At 47.7% G+C, this 27,386-nt stretch overlaps 1 protein-coding gene and 1 pseudogene across 1 annotated transcript in view; both read right to left on the bottom strand.

Annotated features, from left to right (window-relative positions):
• LOC147010390 (muscle M-line assembly protein unc-89-like) overlaps positions 1-27,386 on the bottom strand; it is a 182,299-nt gene that overhangs the window by 43,885 nt on the left and 111,028 nt on the right. The window contains exon 9 of the mRNA XM_085860349.1: positions 26,721-26,746. Coding sequence (XP_085716475.1) covers positions 26,721-26,746 — 26 coding nt within the window. The remainder of the gene's footprint in view (positions 1-26,720; positions 26,747-27,386) is intronic.
• Positions 9,199-12,607, bottom strand: LOC147010392 (uncharacterized; annotated as a pseudogene).

Below are 27,386 nucleotides of genomic sequence, written 5' to 3'. Positions count from 1 at the left end.
ATCTATTCCGTGCTCGGCCGGGCATCACGTGGTCACGCGTCACGACCTTCAATTCACCACATTTTCCCCGTCTTTAAAATGTAACTAGAGGCCCAACTAACGCACCAGGATTACTTCAGCGCTACAGGAGTATACATTTCAAGCAATGCGAACTATCTAAACTACAGAAGCATACATGCCAAGCAGTGAGGATTATTGTGAGTTGTAGGAGCATGGTCATGAGCATCTAGAGAACATTGTACTTTACGGTACTTCTACATATCGACGGCCCCCTGCGCCAGTGCGCATGCGCAGCCTGAGCCGGAGCCAGGGATGTTGTGGGTGTTTCAACCTGTTCAATACTTGTTTGATTATTGTCGTTCCACGCTAATAAAGTGGTCGAACAAATTGAACTCCGTTCTTATTTATAATCAAACAACTTGATGCAGTCGAGTAAAGATCGTCGGTGCTGAGGAGGACGCGACTGGGTGAAAACGGACCACGAGAACGTCGACAGTGAGTTTGGATTTCTCGGGTACTGTACCCAATCTTCGCCCCCAGGACACTGTACACACGTGTGCATCACCGAAAATAGAACGTTTACTCCAGAATAACTGTTCCTATGGCGCCGATGGAAGCAGAGTGCCCGATCGAGGGTTGTGACTATATGGCTACACACGCAGAGGCGGCAGTGGTGGCCGCCATGTTGAGTATACACGCCACTGTGCACGTCGCCGCCCCGAGGGCGGCGAGCTCGAATGCCAAGATGGAGAAACTCAAGCGTCCCTCCATAGCACTGGCCGGAACGGGCGAGGCCTGGTCGAACTTCATAACCCGCTGGGGCGAATACAAAACAGGTACTAAGCTTGTCGGACCCGACATAGTCACGCAGCTACTGGAGTGCTGTGAGGAGGAGCTGAGAAAGGACCTCACTCGCGCGGCGTGTTGGAGCCTCGTGGGCAGCGATGAAGAAGACGTCCTCGCCGCCATGAAGGCGCTCGCCGTCCGGACGGAGAACACGATGGTAGCTCGAGTGGCCCTGTCTAACATGCGGCAGGGACACGAGAAACCCGTCCGGTCGTTCCACGCCCGCATCAAGGGGCAGGCGGACACGTGCAAGTATGAAATGAAGTGCACCAAGGCGGGGTGCGATCAGGTCAACGACTTCACGGAAGAGATATTGCGCAACGTGGTTGCCCGTGGCATCACGGACCAAGCAATACAACTTGACCTACTCGGTGAGAAGAACCAGGACATGCCATTAAAGGACATGATAGAGTATATCGAGGCCAAAGAGTCTGGAAAACGCTCGGCATCGCGCCTGCTTGACACTCAGAGCACGGACGCGATCAGTAGTTCGTATCGGCGGGGAAAGCGACAGGACGTCCGCGCCAGAGTAGGAGCCAGGCCGGAAAAACGGAAGGCCAAGCCCGAAGGAGTATACATCTACTGCGGCGAGGTGGGCCACGGCAAAACGCCTCAATGGCGCGCCAGACGCGCCGAGTGCCCCGGATACGGTAAAAAGTGCCAGAAGTGTGACCGCCAGAATCACCTCGACAAGGCGTGCCTGGGCGGCCGATCGGCAAGACCCCCATCTAAGGAGACCGACGGGATGTACGACGAGCAGACGGCAGCCTTCGTCGAGCTATGCACGGTCACCATGGCCAGCACAGAGGACGAAATGCGCGCGCTTCCCCTCGCTCACCACCTGTACGATGATATGTGCGATAAGTGGATGAAACGCATATCCGACCCGCAGCCATACGTCAACCTCACTCTCACCAACAAGCGCGAGGATTACAAAGCGCTGGGTTTTAACCTCCTGAAACACACCCGCGCGGTAACCCTACCCGCTATGGCAGACACGGGGTGCCAGAGCTGCCTGATCGGCATTAAAGTCGTCCAACAAATGGGCCTGAGTACCGAGGACCTCATACCTGTATCCATGACCATGAAGGCCGCAAACAACAGAGGAATTCGTATCCTCGGAGCCGTGGTAGTCAGATTCACCGGTAACAGTGATGACGCTCGGAGATTGGAGACGCGCCAAATCGCGTATGTGACGGACTCTTCGGACCACATCTTCCTCTCCCGCGCGGCCTGCATGGACCTGGGAATGATCTCGGACAGATTCCCGACACTCGGAGAGGTGAATCTGACGACCTCGGAATTGTGCGACTGCCCGCGACGCGCGGAGCCGCCGACCAAGCCGACCGCACTCCCCATGCCAGCGACCGAGGCCAACAGAGAGGCACTACAGTCACATTTACTCAGGATGTATGCTCAGAGCACATTCAACACGTGCCCACACCAGCCACTACCGAGAATGACCGGCCCGCCACTACGTCTTATGCTCAGTGAGAACGCGACACCGGTTGCCCATCACACTCCCATCTCCGTGGCCATACATTGGCAAGATGAGGTAAAAGCAGGCCTCGACCAGGACGTTCGGCTCGGCGTGTTGGAGGAAGTACCCGTCGGCACGCCGGTGACATGGTGTCACCGCATGGTAATTTGCGCAAAAAGAATGGCAAGCCGCGACGCACCGTCGACTTTCAGGCCTTGAACAAGCATGCGTTCCGCGAGACCCACCACACCCAATCCCCGTTCCACCAGGCGAGACGCGTACCTAACGGGAAGCGCAAGACAGTATTCGACGCATGGAACGGTTACCATAGCGTCCGCCTACACGAGGACGACCGCCACAAGACGACCTTCATCACTCCATGGGGCGCTACCGGTACCTATCTGCCCCACAAAGGTATATGGCATCGGGGGACGGTTACTCACGACGATACGATGAGATCGTCGCGGACATTGGTAACAAGACCAAGTGCGTAGATGACACGCTACTATGGTCAGACACGATTGAGGGAGCTACTTCCAGGCGGTCCAATGGCTGGATATATGCGGCCGGAATGGAATCATCCTCAACCCGGAGAAGTTTGTCTTCAGCGCACCCACGGTGGACTTCGCGGGCTTCACCATCACCATGACCGACGTGCGACCGTGCAGCCGCTACCTGGAAGCAATCCACGATTTCCCACAACCGCGTAACATCACCGACGTCAGATCGTGGTTCGGGCTTGTCAACCAGGTGGCATACGCCTTTAGTATGGCCGAACGAATGCAGCCATTCCGGAAGCTCCTGAAAAGTGGAGAACGCTTCCAGTGGTCCATGGAGTTAGAGGACATATTCCGCGAGTCGAAAGACGTGATCGTACAAGAAATCGAACACGGTGTCCGCATATTTGACAAAACTAAGCCAACATGCATCGCCACGGACTGGTCGAAGGAGGGAATCGGATTCTGGTTGCTTCAAAAGCACTGCCGATGCGTGCCAGTTAGACCATTCTGCTGCACTGATGGATGGAAAATAACCCTGGTCGGCAGCAGATTTACACACGCGGCAGAATCCAGATACGCGCCCATAGAGGGCGAGGCTCTCGCAGTCGCGGACGCCTTGGACAAAGCGCGGTACTTCGTACTGGGCTGCGAGAACCTGATCGTTGCGGTAGACCACAAACCACTGCTGAAACTCCTTTCGGACAGAGCACTTGACAACATACCCAACCCCCGCCTCAGGAACCTCAAGGAGAAGACCCTGCGTTATCGCTTCCGCATCATACATATCCCGGGCATGAAGAACAAGGCGGCAGATGCCATGTCGCGCAGGCCAGTTGGCACCACGCGACCTCCACTCATGAACCTTCCAGATGACAATGCCACCATAGCGACCCACCTCCAACCAAGCACGCACACCGACGTCCTGTCCCTCCTACGCCAAACTGAGCCGGAGTATGACGACGACGTCGAGGACAACCTGGCATGGTGTGCCGCGGGCCTCGAATCATTGCGATCAGTAACATGGGATCGCGTCAGGGGAAGCCACCAGCAGCGATGGCGATATGCACATATTGGAGGGAATGACAATGAACGGCATCCCGACTCAAAAATCGAGATGCCAGAGACAATTCGCGACTATCACCAGTACCGCGAGAACATTACATCGACAGATGGAGTGATCCTATACAAGGACCGAGTAGTCATACCACCCCTCACTCCGCGGCGATGTGCTGAGCGCCCTACACGCTGCCCACCAGGGCGTATCAATGATGACCGCCCGCGCAGAATCCTCTGTATTCTGGCCAGGCATGTCGGCCGACATCAGCGCCACTCGGAAAAACTGCGAACACTGTCACCGGATGGCACCATCACAGCCTGGAGCGCCACCAACTCCACCTATTCCGGTCGTTTACCCCTTTCAGGCAGTGTGCTCGGACTTCTTTGTACACAGGGGTGCACACTACCTTGTGACAGTGGACAGATACTCGAACTGGCCGATCATCTCAAAGTCGACGGGTGGCGCTGCCGGACTCATAAACCACTTACGTCGCGCCTTCGTGACGTACGGGACACCAGAAGAGCTCGCGTCGGATGGGGGACCGGAGTTCACCTCCACCGAGACCAGGTCATTCCTGCACAGATGGGGCGTACACCACCGCTTGTCATCGGTGGCCTTCCCCTCACAGCAACTGTCGCGCGGAGATTGGAGTTAAGACAATGAAACGACTTATCACGCACAACACCAGCCCGCAGGGAGAACTTGACAGTGACGCTGTGCAGAGAGCGATACTACAATATCGTAACACGCCTGAACCTGACACGAAGTTCTCCCTGTCATTGTGTGTCATCGGCCGCCCGATACGCGATTTCATCCCAATTATCCCCGGGAAGTACAGACCGCACGACACTTGGCATGAGACCCTGAAAGCGAGGGAGGAGGCCCTCCGCAAACGTCATATCCGCACAGCCGACACCTGGGCAGAACACACCAAACGCCTTCCGCCACTTGCTGTAGGGGACCAAGTCCGCGTACAGAACCAGACAGGATTCCACCCAAAAAATGGGACAAGACAGGCAGTTTCGTGGAGGTACGCCAACACGACCAATACGTGATCAAGATCGATGGCTCGGGCAGAGTCACACTTCGGAACAGGAAATTCCTGCGCAAGTTTAGCCCAGTTCGCAATGACCAGCTGCCACCCCGGTCTATCTATGATGATCTAGCAACCCGCATCACTGTACCTGCACCCGTTGTAACACCGCAACTGCCTGACCTCGACAGCGAACCCGTGACATCTGCGACGCCAACGGGGCCCACGCCGGCACTGACGTCAGTATGCACACCCCGGCGCAAGACGACACCCGTTTTAGACACGCCAGCAGCACCAGGACGAGGCACACCGAGGCGCGCGATCCTTCAGACGCCACCATCGGCCCCTGAAACCCCGAGAGCCCCATCTCCACTGGGGCCCGATGTGACACCACCAGCACCAGCAATAGGTCAACGCCGATCCACCAGAGCGACCAGCGTGCCTGCCTGGCACAAGGACTACTCCATGGAATAGTCACACGATGGGCAATATAAAGTTTTGTTCATTCATTAAACTTAATATTTTCTCAGCCTTTATCTATTAACATAATAAAGACTCGGAGGGAGATAGAGAACATTGTACTTTACGGTAATTCCACATATCGACGGTCCCCTGTGCCAGTGCGCATGCGCAGCCTGACCCGGAGCCAGGGATGTTGTGGGTGTTTCAACCTGTTCAACACTTGTTTGATTATTGTCGTTCCACGCTAATAAAGTGGTCGAACAAATTGAACTCTGTTCTTATTTAAATATTATGTAACGAGCATATAGGAGCTTGAGCATCGAGGATGCCGGTAATCCCCTTTACAGATTGAGTCGGCGAGGGGGTATTATCCGTTGACCTCTCCGGGAGTAAATGGCGGTTTCACTTGAGGGAGGCTTCCGATCCTCTTGGTGAGCCTCGACTCGTGCCGGAGATGACTCCCCGATCGCTCTCGGGTGGAACGCGGCAGCTCCGCCGTCTCCCTTCTCGGGTGGAGTCCCTGGGGGGCTGAACACCTGGGGAGGGGATGTCAGAGGGAGGTGTGCCAGATGGTGGTGTACCTGCGGGAGGAGTACCTGAGGGAGCCAAATGGCGAACCGACACAGTGGTCTCCCTGCCATCCGGGAGCCTGACATGAGCATACTCTGGATTAGTATCGATGAGTTCGACCTCTTCCACCATGGGTTCATACTTGCTTTGTCGTACCGGGCGTTTCATGAACAGTGTTCCGGGATGGGTTAGCCAGTTGGGCACCGATTGGCCGTCAACATAACGTCGCTGGTGAGTAAACATTCGTTCGTGAGGAGTTGCATTGGTGGACGTGCAGAGCAAAGAGCGTATGGAATTCAGAGCGTCGAGAAGGGTAACCTCCCACCGCTCGGGGCCCAGTCCTCTCGATTTCAGCGCCAGAGTTACGGCTTTCCAAATAACTCCATTATACCGCTCCACCTGACCATTTCCCTGTGGGTTGTAACCCGTCGTTCGACTAGTTGCTATGCCGTGCTCTAATAGGAATTGTTTTAGCCCGGCCGACATGAAACACGGCCCTCTGTCTGAATGTATGTACGAAGGTTTCCCAAACATAGCGAAGAGGTCAGACAGACATTTCACGACAGTGCCCGAGGTCATATCCGAGCACGGAAACGCGAAAGGGAACCTTGAATACTCATCAACAACAGTGAATATGTATCTGTTGTCTGTCTCGGTCGGCAGGGGCCCTTTGAAGTCAATGTTTAGTCTCTCGAAGGGAGAAGTGGCCTTGATCAGTCTGCCAGAAGCCGAACCATAGAATCTGGGTTTTAGTTCAGCACAAACAGGGCATGAAGCATTCATTTGTTTAATATCTTCAATAGAATAGGGCAGGTTCTGTCTGCGTACGAAATGTGCCATTCTGGTTACCCCCGGGTGGCACAGAGACACATGGAGGTCTTGCAAAGCCTGACTGATTACCGCCGAGCAGTAGACCCGCGAGAAGGTGTCTGCAGCAGGGTTTTCCCTCCCAGGCCGGTAAACTATGTCGTAACTATAGCAGGCTAGGTCGATTCACCATCTCATAATTTTTTCATTCTTAATTTTCCCGTTATTTTTCCCATCAAACATGAATGCTACGGATCATTGGTCCGTGACGAGCGTGAAATGGTTTCCCAGTAAATAATGTCTCCATTTACGTAGGGCTTCAACGATGGCGTACGCCTCCTTCTCTATTGCCGAGTGTCTCTGCTCGCTTCCAGAGACAGTTCTCGAGAAGAACGCGACGGGTCGCCCAGACTGATTAAGCGTAGCAGCTATCGCGTGATCTGAAGCATCGGTCTCCACCACGAAGGGCACCGAGCTATCGATCGATAATACCACGGAATTACTGATATCGTCTTTGAGGTTGTGGAAAGCTGTTACAACAGCGGCATCTGGTGGAAAGTTTTTGCAATGCACTAGGGGATGTATTTTCTCGGAGTATTGGGAAATCCATCTCGCATAGTAAGCGAACATGCCGATCACCCGGCGCATTGTCTGCAGGTCCTGAGGTGGGGGTAGCTCACGAAGTGGGCGCAATCGCTCAGGATCAGGCTTAATCGTGCCGTCGGCTATTGTGTAGCCGAGAAGGTCAATTGACCTTGCCGAGAATACGCATTTCTCGTAGTTGAGAGTCAGATTATATTTTCTAGCAATGCTCAAGAATCTGTCCAGATTCATGTCATGTTCCCCCTGATCCCTACCGCACACTGTGACATTGTCCACGTAAACAAAAGTGTCTTTGAGGTTTTCATCTGAGATGATGTCGTCCATAACCCGTTGGAAGCAAGCTACCCCATTTGTGACACCGAATGCAATTCTCCTGAATTGGTAGAGGCGCCTCCCTGCCTGGAATGCGGTGTAAGGTTTGTCTTCCTCTCGGATGGGAATTTGGTGATAGGCGCTTCGCAAGTCGATGGTGCTGAATATCTTATAATTGGCCACGCGTTCGACCATCTCGTCTATGCGCGGCAGGGGGTAGGCATCGAGTTGGGTGAATCGATTGACCGTTTGGGAATAGTCGACAACCATTCGTTTCTTATGGTTCTGACTGCTGGTTACTAACACCTGTGCGCGCCATGGCGAATCGCTCTGTTCTATAATTCCCTCTTCCAGTAATCGCTTGGTTTCTGAAGTGATGAAATTCATGTCAGCAGTGGTATATCGCCGCGATTTGATCGCTATCGGTTTGCAGACCGGCGACAGGTTAGCGAACAGCTGGGGGGACGTTACCTCCGCGGTAGTCAAGGCATTTAAAATCAGACGAGGTTTGCTTCCTCCAAAGGGTATTTCGACGCTCGTGTGCTGCTTGAGGACATTATGACCCAGAATTACGTCTGCGCATAAATCACGAAGCACCAGTACCCTTACATCCCGATGCGTGTACCCTTTTACGTCCAATTCGACATTGCAGTACCCTCGTACGCGGGACTGTAGTGATGTGGCGGCCATGCATACCGTATTGTCAGTCGGGTGGATTTTCCATTTCCTGCCCTTCACTAGCGAGCTGTTGACGAAACTTTCAGAGCTACCGGTATCAATCAGTGCCTCAGCCATATGCCCGTTAATTCGTACGTTGATGATAGCCTTGGATAGATTCCCCGGGGAGGCTGCAGTTAATTTATTTTGTGAGTAGAGAGCCGCAGAAGTGGGTTTATTTCTCCTTAGAGTAGATTTACATACTCTGGCATAATGCCCTTTCTTGTCACAGTTCATGCATGTGGCATCTCTGGCGGGGCATTTTTGGCGGGGGTGCCTTTTGTACCCACAAAAGAAGCATTTACCAACCGGAGCAGTTGCTGAGGAGTTTGACGTGGCCTGGGTATCCGGCTCCTCGGGTGTTTCTCCATCCCCTATGTCTGGCTGTGTTTGTGCCAGTGGGGTTCCTTGAGTTCCCATCGTAGCAGCGTTCATTAGCAGCATCGGTGTCCCAAATGACTCAGATTGCTGCTGAGCCGTATCCATCGCTCGGGCCTGATCGACTACCTTGTCAAGAGTGGGTTGCGCTTTCTCTAGTAAGCGTTGCCGTATGTGGGCTGATCTAAGTCCTTGGATGAATACCTCCCGGGTCGCTTCCTTTCGGTGTTCCTCGGCGCTTACGGTCCGGAAGCTGCAGTCTTTTCCCAGCTGATTCAGAGCTTGCAGGAACTGATCGATTGTCTCCCTGGCTGCTTGCTTGCGTGTGTTGAGAAGATGTCGTATGTATACCTCGTTCTTGCGCTTCACGTAGAGCGCTTGCAGCACGTCGATCGCTGCTTCGTAAGTGTCGCACTCCGAGAAGAGCCTGTATACGCCGGGCGAGACATGATTCACGAGGGCGGCCAATTTGTCAGCTCCCTCCTCGATGATGGTCAGATAGTGTGAGAAGGAACAGAACCAATGCGACCATTTCATTTCTGCGTCAGTCGCGTTTGGGTCTGCGTCGAACCTCTCTGGTTTGTAGATCTTGTCCATCGTTGGTTGAGAGAGCCGAGAAAACCAAATGGAATAAATTGAAATGAGGACGAGAGAAGAACCTTCAGAGTTTAGGCTTTATTCCATTTGATTGAAGCCGCTTCTACGGGCACACCAGGAAATACAGACGCAGCAAGGAGTACATAAGCAGTAAGGTACACACGCGCAACTAATCACCGCAAAATAAATCAGTATTATATATCAATCAGTATTCTCACCATTCAATGAGCACCAAGTGAACCGCCGACATAAAACGGCAATGCCCCAGGGACAATCCCCGCGGCCGAGCGGAACCTCAGCTTTATCTCTTCTGTGCTCGAGCCGGGCAACATGTGATCACACGTCACGACCTTCCATTCACCACACGATGTGCGCTGTGCGGTGCTTCCTTGGCACATGTGCGGTTTTATTTCTATCTTGTGAATATTACTTAACGGCACGAATGTACAGAGCACGGATTATTGCGCGGCACGGATATACAGAGCGCACCGCCTCGCGGGGGGACATAATATAAACCCCGATCATGTGACTACAATATATATGAAATGAATGCGAGGGAAAAACCTTCGGAGTGGAGGCTTTATTTCACTTGATTGAAGCCGATTCTACAGACACATAAAGGAATACATGTGCAGCGAGGAAAACACGTGCAGTCGATCAACGCAAAATAAATCAGCAATTAGCCAGCATAAGCACGGAGTCCGGTATACTCTCAATTCTCACCATTCAACGAGCACCAAGTGAACCACCGCCGTAAATGACAATGCCCCAGGGACAATCCCACCGACCGCACGGAATCTCGGTTTTCTCTGTCTCGTGTGCGAGCCACGCGACACGTGATCACGCGTCACATCCTTTAATTTATCACAATATAAACCCCGATCACGTGACGACAATATATAAACCCCGATCACGTAACTACAATAAAAAAACCCCGATCACGTGACGACAATATATAAACCCCGATCAAGTGACTATAAGCATCCAATCTACATACAGCACATTTCCTCCCCCTCTTAATGACAGAGATCAACAGACAGAATCCTCCAAATACTGAGGCCGCTTCCTGATCCGAGTCAGACAAACGGGGCAGCGAGGAGAGACCGCAACCAATCCCTCCCGAGTCGGTAGGGGCGGCATACCATTAGGACTCGTCCCATTTTTCGCAGGGGTCAGGGTAGCTGGAAAGCTTACAAATTTTCTCATGTATAGTAATACTCTATATACATCCCCACTCACAGAAATGGACATCTACCGTTGCGCCACTGGTGGGTGTGGTCTTGGGGGCCATTACAATGTCCTCAAAAATTGAGCTTGATCAGCTCCATTACCTCACAAACTAAAACCCATCAAAATATAATTAGCATGTTCTCATATATCATTAATGATCAACGACAGACATTTTTAGTGGTCGGGTACCCCCGCCAGACGCCAAAACCTGGTACTCCAAAATTATGCGAGATCAGCTCATGAGCTAACAACTTGAAACCAGTCTCAAATCGTTCAGCACAGCCCACTGCATCAGAAATCACCACTGCCAGACATCTTCAGTGGTGGGGCACGTGCACCAGACACCCCAAAATGGCCACACCCTGTAAGCTGACCTAGATCAACTCATGAGCTAACTTAAAAATCAGGTAGAAAAAGAAAATATCAAGTAAAAAAAGATATTAAGCATATTAAACATTGCTTAACTTCTATGACAAATAAGTTGTGCAAAACAGTCAATCTGAGGAATACGAGAGCACACAGCATGTGAATACATGGAGGTCCATCCATATGGATAAGAGCTTTCTGAAACCTTATGATATTTGAGTATATGGTTTTAAGTGAGATAAATGAAACTATTCATGAGAAGATAAAAGAAAAGATGAACATTTCTATTAGTCATATTAATTATTCAGTGTCAATCAAGTTTTCATCATCTTGATCTGAATCAGAGTCCTCACTCCATGGTTCATCATCTGAATCACTCAGTTCATCAAGATCTTCATCAATTCCAGTTATAATCGTTTCATCACTGTCCCTGTAGATCTCTGTTCCTGCATCTGTGTTGTCCGGAGTGCCAAAGAGACTAGATGGAGCTGCAGGGCCCTCAAACCAAATAGGTTGCAGTCTGCCGTCCTTGTTTATGAACCATCCATAATGTGTGGGGGACAAACCATCACCAGATGCTGCAGTGACATGGGTCCACAGCGTCGTGACATACTGAGCTCGGCGAATCTTCATTTCCAGGGATCGGCGAGTAGGCGGCAACAGTGCGGTCAACCCGTTTGATGTTTGCGAGTGGATTCTCCTGAAATGCAATAAAGGGTATGGTTAGTGCCATGAAAATTAATGAAATTTTATTCAAATACTACAGGAATGAATTTTCTATCCACTCTAATTTACCTGATCAAGTTTGCCAGTCTTATCCAACAGTTTTTTTGTATCGTGCTTCATCAACATCTTTGGTTTTGCTTTGTGCGTACGTCTGGCAGACGAACTCGGAAACAACATCAACATCAACACCTTCACCTATGTTTCCCATGCCGATGAACAGATCAACAAATTGGCCAGTCTCTTCTTTCTTCATGATTTTTTTTTTTTTGTATACCTTGGTCGAAGCTCGTATGAGAGCTAACACACAACTCACAGCAAGGAGGCATGAGACAAGAGGGGCGGGAGTGGAAGGGACAAAACATTGGGGAACAGACACATTAGGTGAACTGTGGAAGGGAGAGGGATGGGGATGGGACGGGGAACATGGCGAAGAGAAGATGGACATTACAGGGACTTTCAGGAAGGAAAGCAGGAGAAATGAAGGAAGTGGGCTTGGGTGGATTATCGGGGGTAGAAAAGATCGAGGATTTGGATGGGGGAAGATAAGAGGTGGTGGTGAACAGCTGTTTTGAAAGCCTGGAGGGAAGAATGGGAAAGAATAGAGTGAGGAAGTTTATTCCAAAGGCGGGAAAAAAGAGGAATGAAAGAGTGAAGATGAGCAGTGATTCGTGATTTTGGTAGTTTTACCAGAAGGGGGTTGTTGGCGGACCTTGAGCGCCCTGTGGAAATGTGGTGGGCACAAATCGCAGAGAGAGCAGGGGGGGCAAGGCTGGAGAGGAGACGGTAGAAGACAGAAAGACCACCGACCAACCTGCGGTGATTGAGTGAGAGGCCCAAAGACTCAGCTTCATTGCGGGAGATGCCAATGATCTTAAATGCCCTGGTTTCGACAGCGTGAAGTCGAGAAAGGTGGGAGGCAGGAGCACCAGCCCAGAGGGGAGAGCAGTACTCCATCAGGCTACGGACAAAAGCTTTGTAAGTGGTCAGGAGCTCAAGAGGGCCGAGGAAGGACTTTGCACGACGGAGGATTCCCAGTCGGCGACTGGCTTTTGAGGCAAGGTTGGAAATGTGACTTTCCCAGGAAAGGTCATGGCAGATAGTGAGACCCAGAAGCTTGAAAGAAAAGATTTCTTCCAGAGGATTGTTGAGAAAGTGGATGGGGGGGTTTTGTAAACGGTCCTTTCGAAGAGACATAGTGAGAGTGTGAGATTTGTCTGGATTGAAAGACATGTTCCACGTGTTGGACCAGTTTGTGATTTTATCCAGATCTGCAGTGAGCGAAGAAGCTGCTGCTTGCCGGTCTGAGGGATGACAGATGGTACGGCAGAGGGTGGAGTCATCGGCAAAGAGAAATAGAGGATTTTCCAGAGAGTCCGAGAGATCATTGATGAAAACCAGAAAAAGAACAGGGCCCAGAACGCTACCTTGAGGAACTCCAGCCTGCACAGGAAGAGGGGATGAAAGAACTCCATTTAGGGCCACACGTTGACTGCGACAGGAGAGGAAGTCTGCGAGCCATGAGTGGAGATGGCCTTGAATACCATGGGAAGAGAGTTTGGTGAGTAGGGCACGGTGCCAGACTGTGTCAAAAGCACGTGATATGTCCAGGGATACGGCTCGGATTTCCTGTCTGGCATTGAGGACCTCCATCCATTGATGGGGAGCAGAAGCAGCATATCCAGGGTAGAGTGACCTGGTCTGAAACCAAATTGATGATTGGAAATCAAGCCATTGGAGAAGAGGAAGGATTTCATGTCTGAAGCGATGATGGATTCCATAACCTTGCTGATGATTGGGAGAAGGCTGATTGGTCTGTAGTTACAGGGATCTGTTTTTGCACCTTTTTTATGCAGGGCAGTGATGTTAGCAGATTTCCAAGCAGATGGCAGGTGACCTTGGGCAAATGAGAGGGTGAATAGAACAGAGAGAGGGTGAGCAAGAGCAGAAGAGCAGGCTTTGAGGACACGTGGGCTGATGCCGTCTGGACCGGTTGCAGAATCTGACTCGAGGTTTGAAAGCAAGCTCTCCACCTTGTCAGGAGAAAAGGATACAGAGTCCAGGGACAGTTGGGTGCGACTGGGTAAAGTGGGTAGAGATAGTGATGGGTTTAGGACACAAGATTTAGCTGCAAACACCGAGTTTAGACATTCAGCTTTATCACGTGTGGAATCAGCAGTGCGGCCATTTGAAGTAAGGGAGGGGATGGAGGGGGAACATACACCAGAAACAGATTTGATTAAACGCCACCAGGATTTTGAGGAGGGAGAGAGGTTTGAGAGTTCAGACTTGAGATGAGAAACATGTTGTTTTCTGGCTCTCCTGAGGGTAGATACACACTTGTTCCGAGCTTTGTGGAAAGAATTGAGATTGCCCTCAGTTGGGTTTGCTTTCCATGAGGCAAAGGCAAGTTGTTTCAGGACAACTGCCTCGCCACAAGCTTCAGTAAACCAAGGGCGGGAGGAAGGGTAGGACAACTGAACACGAGAGGGGATAAATCTGTGCATGAGGGAGAGCAAGTTTCTTTGAAAGAATTCCCAGGATGAGTTGATGTTTGAGAAAGTAGTGATAGGAGACCAGTCTGTAAGTTTGATGGCTGCTCGGAGACCCTGCCAGTCGGCTTGAGTGAAATGCCAGACTCGACGGCGGTGAGGTGGTTCTCTGATAACAGCCAGAGAGATGTCCACTTTAACAAGGACGTGGTCAGAAGAACCAATTGGAGCGAAGGAAGAGCAGCAGATATTGTCAGGGAAATTTGTCAAAATCAGGTCCAGAAGAGATGGAGTACCATTGGTTGAGATCCGGGTCGGGAAGTTGACCGATTGAGTCAGTCCCAATGAGTCACAGAAAGCTTTTGCTGAGGTCCCATGGCAGGTGAGAGAGGCACCCACACCTAGCCAACTGGCGTGATGACAATTGAAGTCGCCACATAAGAGGAAGAGAGAGTTTGGATGAGAAGATAGAAGATGGTCCATGTTTTCGGATAGTGAGGTGTAGATGGAGTCATCACTGTTCGGTGGACGGTACAGTACACATATAAACATGAGGTGGGAGTGGAGGGGATGCCGAAGCCAGAGGTATTCCTGGGGGTGTGGGGGAGTGAGAGCAGTGCATGGAGAGTGAGGAATAGAGTCTTTGATGAAGAGAGCAACACCTCCACCAGGACGAGGCTCAGCTTCAGCCTCAGCTCATTTCAGCTCATTTCGAAGGGTTTCACTTTTCCTTTCCTGAAAAAAGAATTCATTGCATGAGAAAATCATTACCACAAAGAGGAATCGAGGAACATCTTCATTCAACAGGAGCACAAGCGTTGTATGATTTCCAATTCCTCTGGATTATGCTAGCAGATACCATGCCCTAAACCAATGCTGACGGGATTGCTTGTTTCAAATCTGAAATCTTTCAACAAATCCAGTCTTCCCTCTCATACAGCAGATTTGGCTGTCTTCAGAGGTTTTATAAATGGCAGGATTTCACGCTCAGCCCCCACAAATTTCCGTCCGTTTCTTCCCTCTCGGAAGTCGGTCATATTAGCATTTGGACCCATTGCATCTGGCAGGACATTCTGGTAGGTGTGGCCAACAGTTGTATGCAGCGTTGCTTTGCCATCTAACATCTCTACAATGGCATCATTATTGTCCCAGACAGAGGCAGTGGCGAGATGTGGATCCAACTGAATGCCATCTGGTGCACTGTGGTCACTTGATTCCACAGAATACGCAAATTCAGTCTCCAAACCTTTGGTTTCACTATAACTGATGCTGTGCCCAGCCCTGTTCAAAATTTGCAATGACAGCTTCGATCCTGTCAGCGAAGCAAAACCAAGGCCCATGGCTGTGTGCTTTCATGGTTTGACAGTCCCACGTGTAACATTTAAAATTGCATCTGATGCCATTGAAGTCGACTTGCGGTCAAGGCTATCCATATGCGCTCCACGGAAGCTTGGTGTTTGGCTACCAATAAGACTCCTGAAGAACAGGTCTTACTGTTTGGGAATGTTCCTTTAGATTCTGTACTGTAGCTGGGTTTGGTGTCCTAGTTTTTGGAAGTGTCATGATCTGGGATCGAAGATGCAGAGCTGCCCATCGCAATGTCATTCTGTTCATGTTCTTTTGATTCGTTATGGAGTCGAGCCATTGCATCATCTTCCCGGACTAATGAATTGAAAACAAAATTGCCTTTCCGTTGGTCTGCAAGCTTCACTCTCATGCGATCCCTCCACAATAATCTTTGATCTTCCTTTGCAAATTCTGGGCCAAGTAGGATTCAACTTCTTCCTGATCTCCTCCGATGCTTGTATACTCTGCTTTGTAGATGTCAAGTAATGCAGAGACCAACACTGACCGTTGGTTTTCAAATACCTCACTCTGAATGTACGCACACAAAGAGGCAAAGGCACTCTTATGGCAAGTTTGTGGCGTAGGCTTCGGATCCAAGCACTCTATTTGAACCCTTTTTTTTCAAGGCTGTCGGTTTCCAAAAGGAATTTTGAGCGGAAATTTCTGTGATCCCATGAATCTGCAGCGATCAGATCAACACCAGTCCTAACAAGACCTTTGAGACGCTCGTTTTTGGAGAACATTGCGCGATTGCGAATTGTTTCACAACCACTCATTGTTCTAATATATTGCCTTGGCTCTTCTTTTCCCTTTATCTTTTTTGGCCCATCCCACAGAATAAGCATTTTTCTTTCAGATCATCTTTTGGGAGGACACTGCAGGTTCTGGTTTGAATTTTAGGATTTTTGGAAGGGGGTGCATCATCGGATGTTTGAGCGTTTCTTGGGCGCTTCACGGCGGTGTAGTTTTTCTATGACAAGAAGGGTGATAACGATGAGTTGATTCCTGATTGCTTTGTGATATCCTTTTGGTGATGTCGGAGTACTTATCTGATTTCTGAGTTTTGCGTGAGGTAGCAGCATTCCTTACTGTGCTCCATGTATGTTCGTTGAATGCCTTGAGCTTTCTGTCTTCATCCGTAGACTTTTGGCAGATGTAGCAACACAGGGTACTGGAACAATCGATTTCCTGACATGAAAAAGACACCTTAATTAGCTTGAGAAGATATCTGAATTGTGTTGCATTAACACATTGTCAACTCCCCTAGCTCTAAGTCGAATGATAGTATGGTACTTTCATTGATTTCGACTTGTCATTTGCCTCTTTCTATTCCAAAGGTTTCAAACGCTATGCTATGACCTTTACGCTACTGATTGTAGGAAGTACTGGCGATGGAACACAGAATGAGTAAATTAAACCTGTTTAGTTTTCTAGCAAAGGGTCGATGTGAAAATAGTTTATTAGGGCTAAAATAAACACCATTTTGGTAGCATCACACTGTTGTACTAAAATTAAGAAGACGGATAATGAATACCTTTTTGGTGCCACTAGATTCCTGGGCCTGTGCTACCAAATACTGACATCAGTTTCTTGGTGATGGTGTATTCTTTCATTCAATTCAGAAAATAAAGTAGAAAACTAACCATAGATGGGGACTGTGCTTCTTGAAGTTGAGGCGCCTCCTCTGACACTGTCACTCCTAATGTTGAACTTGTATTTTCTGCATCCATTGTGTAGGCAGTAATCAAACAAGCTGAAAAAAATACACTTATACAGTTTCTTTCATACATATTTGTCAGGGATCAAAATCATAAAATGCCACCACTTTTCTACAAGGTAAATCTGCCACTACTTTAACAGTAACAGTGGAACAAAAATGAACAAATCAATCTAATACAGCAGTCATTTATTAGTTCTAGAGCTGGTTTTTATCAATCATCCTCTTCTCAATGCCTACATTGATTTTAAGATAACACCCCAATTTCATATATTGCTTTGCCCATGACCATGGGCCAAATGTCTCTGTCTAGACAACCTGGGTCCTTATTCTAATGCCCTGCATCAGTGATGGTACAAGCTTCATCTGACACACAGATATGCAGACTTTAGTAGCCGACATTGGACTTTGAGTGTATCATCCATCCTTCTATTTGTGATATTAAAGCAATGGCCAGCTCAATTCTTGGATGAAAACAGAAAAGTAGAGGGCCAGGTACACAATCACAGGCCCTATTTTAGAGGTTAGTGTCCTCCATCTTGATTTGGGACAGTATCCACGCCATTGATTGGATCCATTGATTGGATTGGTTTTTATCAAGAGTCTTTTCCATTTTCATGGTATCAATGATATCAATAAAATCAAAACTTATCTGATTAATGGTGTTTTGATGAGACATACCTTCATGTAACAAGGTACTATTATCTTTGAAATAGAGAAAAAAGGCAAACTTATTGAACAAAATGTGATGATGTTGACATCATATAACATGTGCATGTATACTAACAGTAAACAAGGTAAACAGTTAAACTATATACACTGACCTCCTATCAATGACATGAGTCAAATTTAGTTCTTAGAAAGCTACTAATCTTGTAATTACCCTACTCTACAATGCTCCAGTCGCAAATCTAAACATTACTTTATTCCAAACACCAGCAATGTGACTAAATTCCTGGTACATCTTGTATTTGACTTTTTTTGGGCGGTCAGTTTAGGGGGTGGGTATATGATTAGGTGTATGACAAGGTATGTTAGGGTTAGGTGTATGACAAGGACGAATCGATTCGATTTTTGTGAAGATCCGATTCCGGATCCGATAATTTTTCAAGCAATTCCTTACCAATAAGAGATGGGGCCAAAAACTATGTGGAGCATGAGATCTCAAAAAATTGTGGAAGAGTGATGACAAAACTGGGTGGACGAGTTGGTTAAGTGACGAGAACAAGCCGATTGGTTTTTGGTTAAGGTCCGGATTCAGATCCGACCTATCAGTGAGATACAAAACGTAAACTGTTCAGCCTGGTGGAGGGGTGTGCCCCACCGAGTGCCGTGCTGCAAAGTTGTCACTCTATGAGTGGTTTTTCATTTGTTTGTCACACTACAACTCCTTGAGTTCTGGGTCAATTACATCCAGATTTGTTACATCGGATCAGCACGACTCCGATTAATGTATAGGGCCGTTTTCATCTTTACCGGTTGTCTTGGGGAGGGGGGGGGGGTGGATGAGTGAGAGGGGAAGCTAATTCTCCATGCGAACGTGTATCGGATGTAGTGCCGCCTCCAGGTGGGGAAGGGTATTACAAGTCTCCACCATGTACAGAACAGTATTCCTGTCCCTACATTTTCCAGTGTCATGAGGTGTTTTGAATTATTAGCAGCAGGAATGTTTTTCTTCTTGCACGTAACCCAAGTTATTTGATTTTTTTTTGGCATATCGAGCCATCATTACCGATACACCGCCCAAATAAAGGTATGCGTCAGAAGAACGCTGTGCATGCTTGGAACACAATCGCCCGTCGGGCGGGTGCTCCGCCAGTAAATAACAATTCAGCATCATGGGCAAACAGATAAACCCCATGGAGGTGATTGACTCAATAATTCATACAAGGAAGGACCCCTGTTTTTGTTGTACAACAAAAATATCGATTTTTATTCATTGGAATACAAAAAGTGCAGCAGCAGCAGCAGCAGCAGTAGGAAGTAGGCACAGTAAAAAATATTTGGGGGCTTTGAGCGTGATCGAGGACCACGTGAAGTGTTTCACACCACATGTGGTGAGCATATACATTTCTACCCACAATTCACACTCTTAACAGACGTCACACAATCACAACATATACACCATTGGAAATACATTTTTAAAGTACATACCACTCAGCAATGTAAATACTAATGCTTCAACATATTAATGATTGAAAACCCTGCGTTTTACAATCGATATCTCCACTGGAACATGTTCAACGTTGAGGAATTAACATGTAAACAGTTCATTCGTCATGATCGAAGGAGAAAAGGCTTTCGAGGGCTTCTTGGGAAATTGCTGGATTACGTCACAGATGTCACACATAACAGGAGGAGAGAAGATTGGGTAATTCATCAACCATGGCACGACATTCATGATAAATACAACTTAAATATAAACTGGAAAGGGAAATACAATAAATTAAGGAATAAAATTCTCGTGTTCAATCAATCAATGACGGTATTCATTGTATCTGATGAAACATGTGACAAAACTGTCGCACTCTCCACACACACACACACACACACACACACACACACACACACACACACACACACACACACACACACACAAACACACACACACACACACACACACACACACACACACACACACACACACACACACACACACACACACACACACACACACACACACACACACACACACACGTCACATTCTACCCACTGTGGAAGATGAATTGCTAATTGAATTTATAATGAAGTAAAATGCCATTTAGCTTTTTTTTTGCATTCCTTGTCGAGGCTCGTATAAGAGCTAATACCCATCACACAGCAAGGGGGAATGAGACAAGAGGGGTGGGAAAGGGAAGGACAAAACAGTGGGGAACAGAGATATTAGGAGATCTGTGGCAGGGAGAGGGATGGGGCGGGGAACACGGGGTATACAAGATGGACATTACAGGGACTTTCAGGAAGGAAAGCAGGGAATTTGAAGGAGGTGGGCTTGGGGTGGATTAACGGGGGTAGAAAAGATTGAGGATTTGGATGGGGGATGATAAGAGGTGGTGGTGAACAGCTGTTTTGAAGGCCTGGAGGGAAGAATGCGATTGAACAGAGTGAGGGAGTTAATTCCAAAGGCGGTAAAAAAAGAGGAATGAAAGAGTGAAGGTGAGCAGTGATTCGTGATTTTGGTAGTTTTAGCAGAAGGGGGTTGTTGGTGGACGTTGAGCGTCCTGCGGAAATATGGCGGGGACATCGCAAACAGAGTGGGGGGCGATATCGGAAAGGAGACGGTAGAAGACAGAAATACCACCGACCAGCCTGTGGTGAGACAGCGAGAGGCCCAACGACTCGGCCTCATTGCGGGAGATGCCAATGATCCGAAATGCCTTGGTTTCTACAGCGTGAAGCCGAGAAAGGTGAGAGGTAGGAGCACCAGCCCAGAGTGGAGAGCAGTACTCCATCAGGTTGCGGACGAAAGCATTGGATGTGGTCAGGAGCTCAGGTGGGCCGAGGAAGGACTTTGCATGATGGAGGATGCCCAGTCGGAGACTGGCTTTGGAGGCTAGGTTTGAAATGTGGCTTTCCCAGGAAAGATCATGGCAGATCGTGAGACCCAAGAATTTGAAAGAAAGGACTTCTTCAAGAGGATTGTTGAGAAAGTAGATGGGGGGGTTCCAAATGGTCCTTTCAGAGAGACATAGTGAGAGTGTGAGATTTGTCAGGATTGAGACACATGTTCCACATGTTGGACAAGTTTGTGATTTAACCCAGATCTGCAGAGAGCGAAGAAGCTGCTGCTTGCCGGTCTGAGGTACGGCAGATGAATCGGCAGAGGGTGGAGTCATCAGCAAAGAGATAAAGAGGATTTTCCAAAGAGTCGGAGAGATCATTGATGAAAATCAGAAAAAGAACAGGGCCCAGAACGCTGCATTGAGGAACTCCAGCCTGGACAGGAGGAGGGGATGAAAGAACTCCATTTAGGGCCACACATTGACTGTGACAGGAGAGGAAGTCTGCAAGCCATGAGTGGAGATGGCCTTGGATACCATAGGACGAGAGTTTGGTGAGAAGGGCAGGGTGTCAGACCGTGTTGAAAGCATGCGATATGTCGTGGGATATGTCGAGGGATATGGCTCTGATTTCATGTCTGGCATTGAGGACCTCCATCCATTGTTGGGAGAGCAAAAGCAGCATATCCAGGGTACAGTGACCTGGTCTGAAACCAAATTGATGATCGGAAATCAGGTCAATGGAGAAGAGGAAGGATTTAATGTCTGAAGCGATGATGGATTCCATAACCTTGCTGATGATTGGGAGAAGGCTGATTGGTCTGTAGTTGCAGGGATCTGTTTTTGCACCTTTTTGTGCAGGGCAGTAATGTTTGCTGATTTCCAAGCAGATGGCAGATGACCTTGAGCAAATGAGAGGGTGAATAGAATAGGAAGATTTGAGGTTTGACATCCACCTTGTCAGAGAAAAAGGACACATAGTCCAGGAAAGTTGGGTGCGACTGGGTAAGGTGGGTACAGAAAGCGATGGGTTTCAGACACAAGATTGCGATGCAAACACCGAGTTTAGGCATTCAGCCTTTTCATGTGCGGTATCAGCAGTGCGTCAATTTGAGGTAAGGGAGGGCATGGAGGGGGGATATACACCAGAAACAGATTTGATTCGACACCACCAGGATATGGAGGAGGGAGAGAGGTTTGAGAGTTCAGAGACTCGAGGGAGAGACTCGAGCTTAGAAAGATGTTGTTTTCTGGCTCTCCTGAGGGTAGTAACACACTTGTTCTGAGCTTTATAGAAGGAACTGAGATTACCATCAGTTGGATTTGCTTTCGATGAGGCAAAGGCAAGTTGTTTCAGGACAACTGCCTCGCCACAAGCTTCAGTGAACCATGGGCGGGAGGAAGGGTAGGACAACTGAAGATGAGAGGGAATAAATCTGTGCATGAGAGAGAGAGAGAGTTTCTTTGAAAGAATTCCCAGGACGAGTTGATGTCAGAGGAAATAGAGATGGGAGACCAGTATCGAAGTTTGATGGCTGCTTGGAGACCCTGCCAGTCTGCTTGAGTGAAATGTCAGACTTGGCAGCAGTGAAGTGGTCCTCTGATAACAGCCAGAGGGATGTCCACTTTGACAAGCATGTGGTCAGAAGAACCGAATGGAGCGAAGGAAGAACAGCAGATATTTTCAGGGAAATTGGTCAAAATAAGATCCAGAAGAGAGGTAGTACCATTGGTTGAGATCTGGGTTGGGAAATTGACCCATTGAGTTAGTCCCAATGAGTCGCAGAAAGCTTTTGCTGAAGAGCCATGACAGGTGAGAGAGGTACCCACACCTAGCCAACTGGCATGATGACAATTTAAGTCACCACATATGAGGAAGAGAGAGTTTGGATGAGAGGATATTAGTTGGTCCATGTTTTCGGATAGTGAGGTGTAGATGGAATCATCACTGTTTGGTGAACGGTACAGTACACATATAAAGATGAGGTGGGAGTGGAGGGGAAGCCGTAGCCAGAGGTATTCATGGGGGTGTGGGGGAGTGAGGGCAGTGCATGGAGAGTGAGGAAGAGTCTTTGATGAAGAAAGCAACTCCTCAACCAGGACGAGGCTTAGGTCTGTCATTCCGGAGAAGGGAGTAACCAGGGAGAGATACTTGGGAGTCAGAGATGTCTTGAGGGAGGAAAGTTTCTGTTAGGCAGATGAAGTCTGCTTTGTCAGTAACAACCTGTATGGAGAGATCTGAAAGGTTTGAGTGAAGGTCCCGGATATTTGAGGTCCACACTGTTAATGAGGAGGGAGGGGAGGAGGCTTTGAGTGCAGGGGATGGGAGGAGGAGGCTGGGACAAGGGAGGAGGGTGGGGGTGAGGTAAGGAGAGTTGTTGAAAGAGTGTGGGGGATTGCAGAGTAGTTAGGGGGGGCAGATGAGGAGGAGAAAAGGCTCTGTGGTGCTGGGGGAGAGGGGGGCAAGAGAGGGGGCAAGAGAGGGGGCAGAAGGCGGTTGAGGATTTGAGGAGGTAGAGTGATGAGATGGAGGTGAGGGGGCAGGGGAAGGAGGCAGCTTTGTGGATGAGAGCAGGGATAACTTTGAGAAGGGTGAGTGAGGGGGGTGAATGGTGGGAGAAGGGTGAGTAGGGAGAGTTGAGGGAGAAAGGTGAGGGGGGAGTTTTGAGAACGGTGATAGTGAGGCTTGGAGGGAGAAGTGTGATGGTTGCTTTGAGAGGGAGGGGTGAGAGGGGTGAGTTGGCACTGAAGTTGGGAAAAAAAGAATGGTTGATGGAAAGTGAACATTCATAGCAAGCTGGGTTTTTTTTTTCATTTTTAGGTCAGAGATGCGATTTAACACATTTCTTGATGGAGGCAATAAAGATGAATTAAGAGAATGGAGAGAAGAAACGCTGTAACACTTGGATTTTTTCGGCAAGGTATGAAGGAAAGTTCGAACTGAGAGCAGTCTGTTGAAATAGAAGAATAGTGCATTTTGATACAGTAATGAGAACCTCATGTGTGAAAGACGAAGATGAAGCATTATAAGGAATCGTTTTTTATTATTATTAATACGAGTGCGTGCCCATACGTGCAAAAAAAACTAAAAAAATAAAATTTCAAACCGCGAGCCAGAAACAACAACCACACAGGCCGTTCCTTTGCTCTCGTAAACGACGACTGGATTGGGGCATTGTGTTTATCTATAAATGCGCAGAAGAAATCGAGAAATTATTAGAATACAGTAAGTCATTACTATCCGGAAGTAGTGCGTTCCCGTACGGAATGTTCACATGCATTCCACGAATTATCGCTTGCATTGAAGTCACAACTGCTGTGATACGCACAGAGTTAACTGCTGCGCATGATGCCTTGTCACGCGCGTAGTATCGAGTGTCAAGCGAGCAGCTCGTGCTTCGTTAGATTGCATTGCACATGCACGACGCACAGCTTTGTTCCTTCGCTCTCGTAAACGACGACTGGATTGTGGTATTGTTTCAATTAAATCGGACCAGCGGTTATCGATAATTAATTGATAATTGTGACGTCAATTTTGACGTCACAGCACCGTGTCCCATCATTGGTTTGGTAAATAAATGGTCATAACTTGGGAAACAGCTGAAACGGATGAAGAAGAACGATATCAATCCTTGAAAAGGCACATACTTAGGTCCTCAGTGTCAATTGTGACTTCATATCAAACGAAGAAGAATTGTGACGTCAATTGTGACGTCATAGCACCGTGTTCTGTCATTGGTTTGGTAAATAAATGGCCATAACTTGGGAACCACTTGGGAAACAGCTGAAACGGATGAAGAAGAACGATATCAAACCTTGAAAAGGCACATACTGAGGTCCCCAGCATCAATTGTGACGTCATATCAAACAAAGAATTATGATGTCATAGCACCGTGTCCTGTCATTGGTTTAGAAAATAAATGGCCATAACTTGGGAACCACTTGTCCGATTAATATCAAACATTGAAAAGGCACATCCACAGGGTCCCAGCAATATACCTAGCAAGTTTCAATTAGATCGGACCAGTGGTTGTCGAGAAACAGCGGTCACAGACAGACAGACAGACAGAGATTGCTGGAATTATAGATAGATTATTATTATTATTATTATTATTTTTTTTTTTGTTTTTTGAGAGAGTTTTCATCAGATGAGGTAATGGAAATGTTGTAGAAAAAAATCGTGAGGTGAATGGTGAATTTGGATCGGTAAACACAGGGGGTGGAAATAGATCGCGTGTTTCCAGGAGAAGCACGTGATTACAGGAGGTGTGTAGTCAAAAGTAAATGTATTTATTTATTTATGTATTTTAAACAAGGATTGCATAACATTCGGAAAAGGGATGGTTGAAGTAAAATCGTGGAGGTGTATGGTGAATTTGGAACGGTAATCGCAGAGTGAAGCTGATAGATCAACGGAAAGTAGCAGGAAAAGGTGAGAGAGACGCATGGTTACAGGAGGTGTATAGATAGAAAGGATACAAGGAAATGATTATTTTTTGATGGATTTTTGAAGATTAAGTAAGATTCGGGAATGGAAGTTTGTTGGAAGAAATCGTGAAGGTAATGGTGATAGGGGTTCAGCTCAAGTAGAAGAAAAATGGTGTGTCGGCAGGAGGAAGAAGAAGAAGCAGAAGAAGGAGGAGGATCGGGACTCATGGGTATGGTAGTTTTTTATCATTTCGATTTAAGACAAGAAACAGTGTTTAGTTGGGAGGGATGGGGGATGTTGGGAAAGTGGGGAAAATATGAATTGAAGGTCATAGGGAGAGAATTCAAGTAAAAACGATCGTACACCAAGAGAGGAAGGATAGGTAGGCCTCAAGGAACCCCTTAAGACAAGGTCAACGAAAACTCACAAAATAGCACGATTTTTGAAACAAATCCGAACTAGGAACACACAGAAACATGTTGGTGAGAAAACAAACAGTTAAAACGTCACATATAACAACCGGAAACTTCACTTTGAGAAAGTCGGTAGAGACCCCTGAGAGAACCTGCCATTGCTGCAAACCCAGAACCAGAAGTCCAGGTTCTGCTTTAACTTCAGTAAATGCTTTGAGAAATAATTTAATAAATATATTTTGGCAAAGCCAGTTGGAGGCAGAATACACATATTCCTCTATAGTCGTAAAAACCTTGTAAAACCTGTTCTGTCTGCTGACCCTCTGGGCCAGCAGCAAGAAATCAAATACTCTTTCAAGCAGCAGAAAATAATAAGCAAGCTCTGATCACAGACAATTTCTCATCCTGGGTTTGTAATTTTAAACCTTACAAAATTCCATGTGTTGTTCTTCAAGAGTAAATAAATGTTCAGTTTGTTCAGTTAATTTCAGTTCAGGCCCTCTTTGTTCAGTTAATTTCTTTGATGCATCAACCATGCCCTGAAGGGATCATATATATTCATAACACGCTATGTATAGTTAAGTTCTTGGCTGGGACACTGCTCCAGGCTAAGCTTCCTCGTGTGAGTCTGTCTGATATTTACTGATTAAACAGCTTAAATTGAACTAAAAGATTTTGTCTTGAGGTGGTCAAAACTGCCACGACACCACACGTCACACTCTCTAGCCACGTTACACTCTGCACACATCACAATCTCGACACGTCACACGCGTCACAATCACTACAAGTCTGCCACTCTCTACACACGTCACTCTCTACACACATCACAATCTACCCAAGTCAGTCTCAACACACATCATCCTCTTCGGAAAAAAATCTCCAGGTTTTACAGGTAATAAATACATTGTAATCTCCTCCTATCTATAATCATTTAATCCAAGCCCCCAAAGCAGGCAATGATGACAAAAAGCATCTTCACGAGAATGAAGGATGTGACTGGTGGTGAACTGGGCCTCCAGATTGCCTTGAGGACATGAATAATTACATTACTGTTTCTGTACTTGATGGACATTGTTCATCACATGTATGGATGGATGTTAGTCTCTCCACTTCCCTTTTCATTGTTTCATCATTTCCTGATTCGCAGCTGTCCAATGTTCGTCACCTCTGAAACACAGAAATATTATATCATAAGATAAACAAAAATAATCAGTGAATGATTTGTTAAATATATTACATAAAAATAATATCGTGAAACGGTTGTGGGTTTTCAAAGACCGTCACACCACCGGTAGGGAAGGGTCTAAATCGTCCTGGCGTACACTGGTTAATCTGGCGTGAATCAGTGTTTAAGAACACATGATCACGGTGAATTTGCCTGACAGAATTGGCCGACCGAACTGTCAAGAAATCTATATCTCTATCTCTATCTCTCTCATAAACAGGATTTATTACACCAAAATGGCAGCAGTGAAGAAGGAAAGTACAGCCATGAAACAGTGAATAAAATTAACAAACCTGATAAATAAGTCATTGTGTGTGTGTGTGTGTGTGTGTGTGTGTGTGTGTGTGTGTGTGTGTGTGTGTGTGTGTGTGTGTGTGTGTGTGTGCTTGTTGATTTATGCAGGTTTGAGAAAGTGGAACGGAGTCCTTCCAAGTCTCGAAGTATCCATTTCGGTAAAGGGAGGGGGGGGGAAGTGTCACGATTCATGGACCAAAATGTGAAGTTTTTTTCACTTCATTGTTTCTGTACTTGATAAAGGGGGGGGAGGGGTGTCACAACTCATGGACCAAGCTGTGAAGTTTT

The sequence above is a fragment of the Eptatretus burgeri genome, chromosome 16 (genome assembly GCF_056783735.1).
Source record: "Eptatretus burgeri isolate ZD-2024b chromosome 16, Ebu_testis_v1, whole genome shotgun sequence".
NCBI classification, from domain to species: domain Eukaryota; kingdom Metazoa; phylum Chordata; class Myxini; order Myxiniformes; family Myxinidae; genus Eptatretus; species Eptatretus burgeri.
This window is presented reverse-complemented; position numbering and strand designations above follow the sequence as displayed.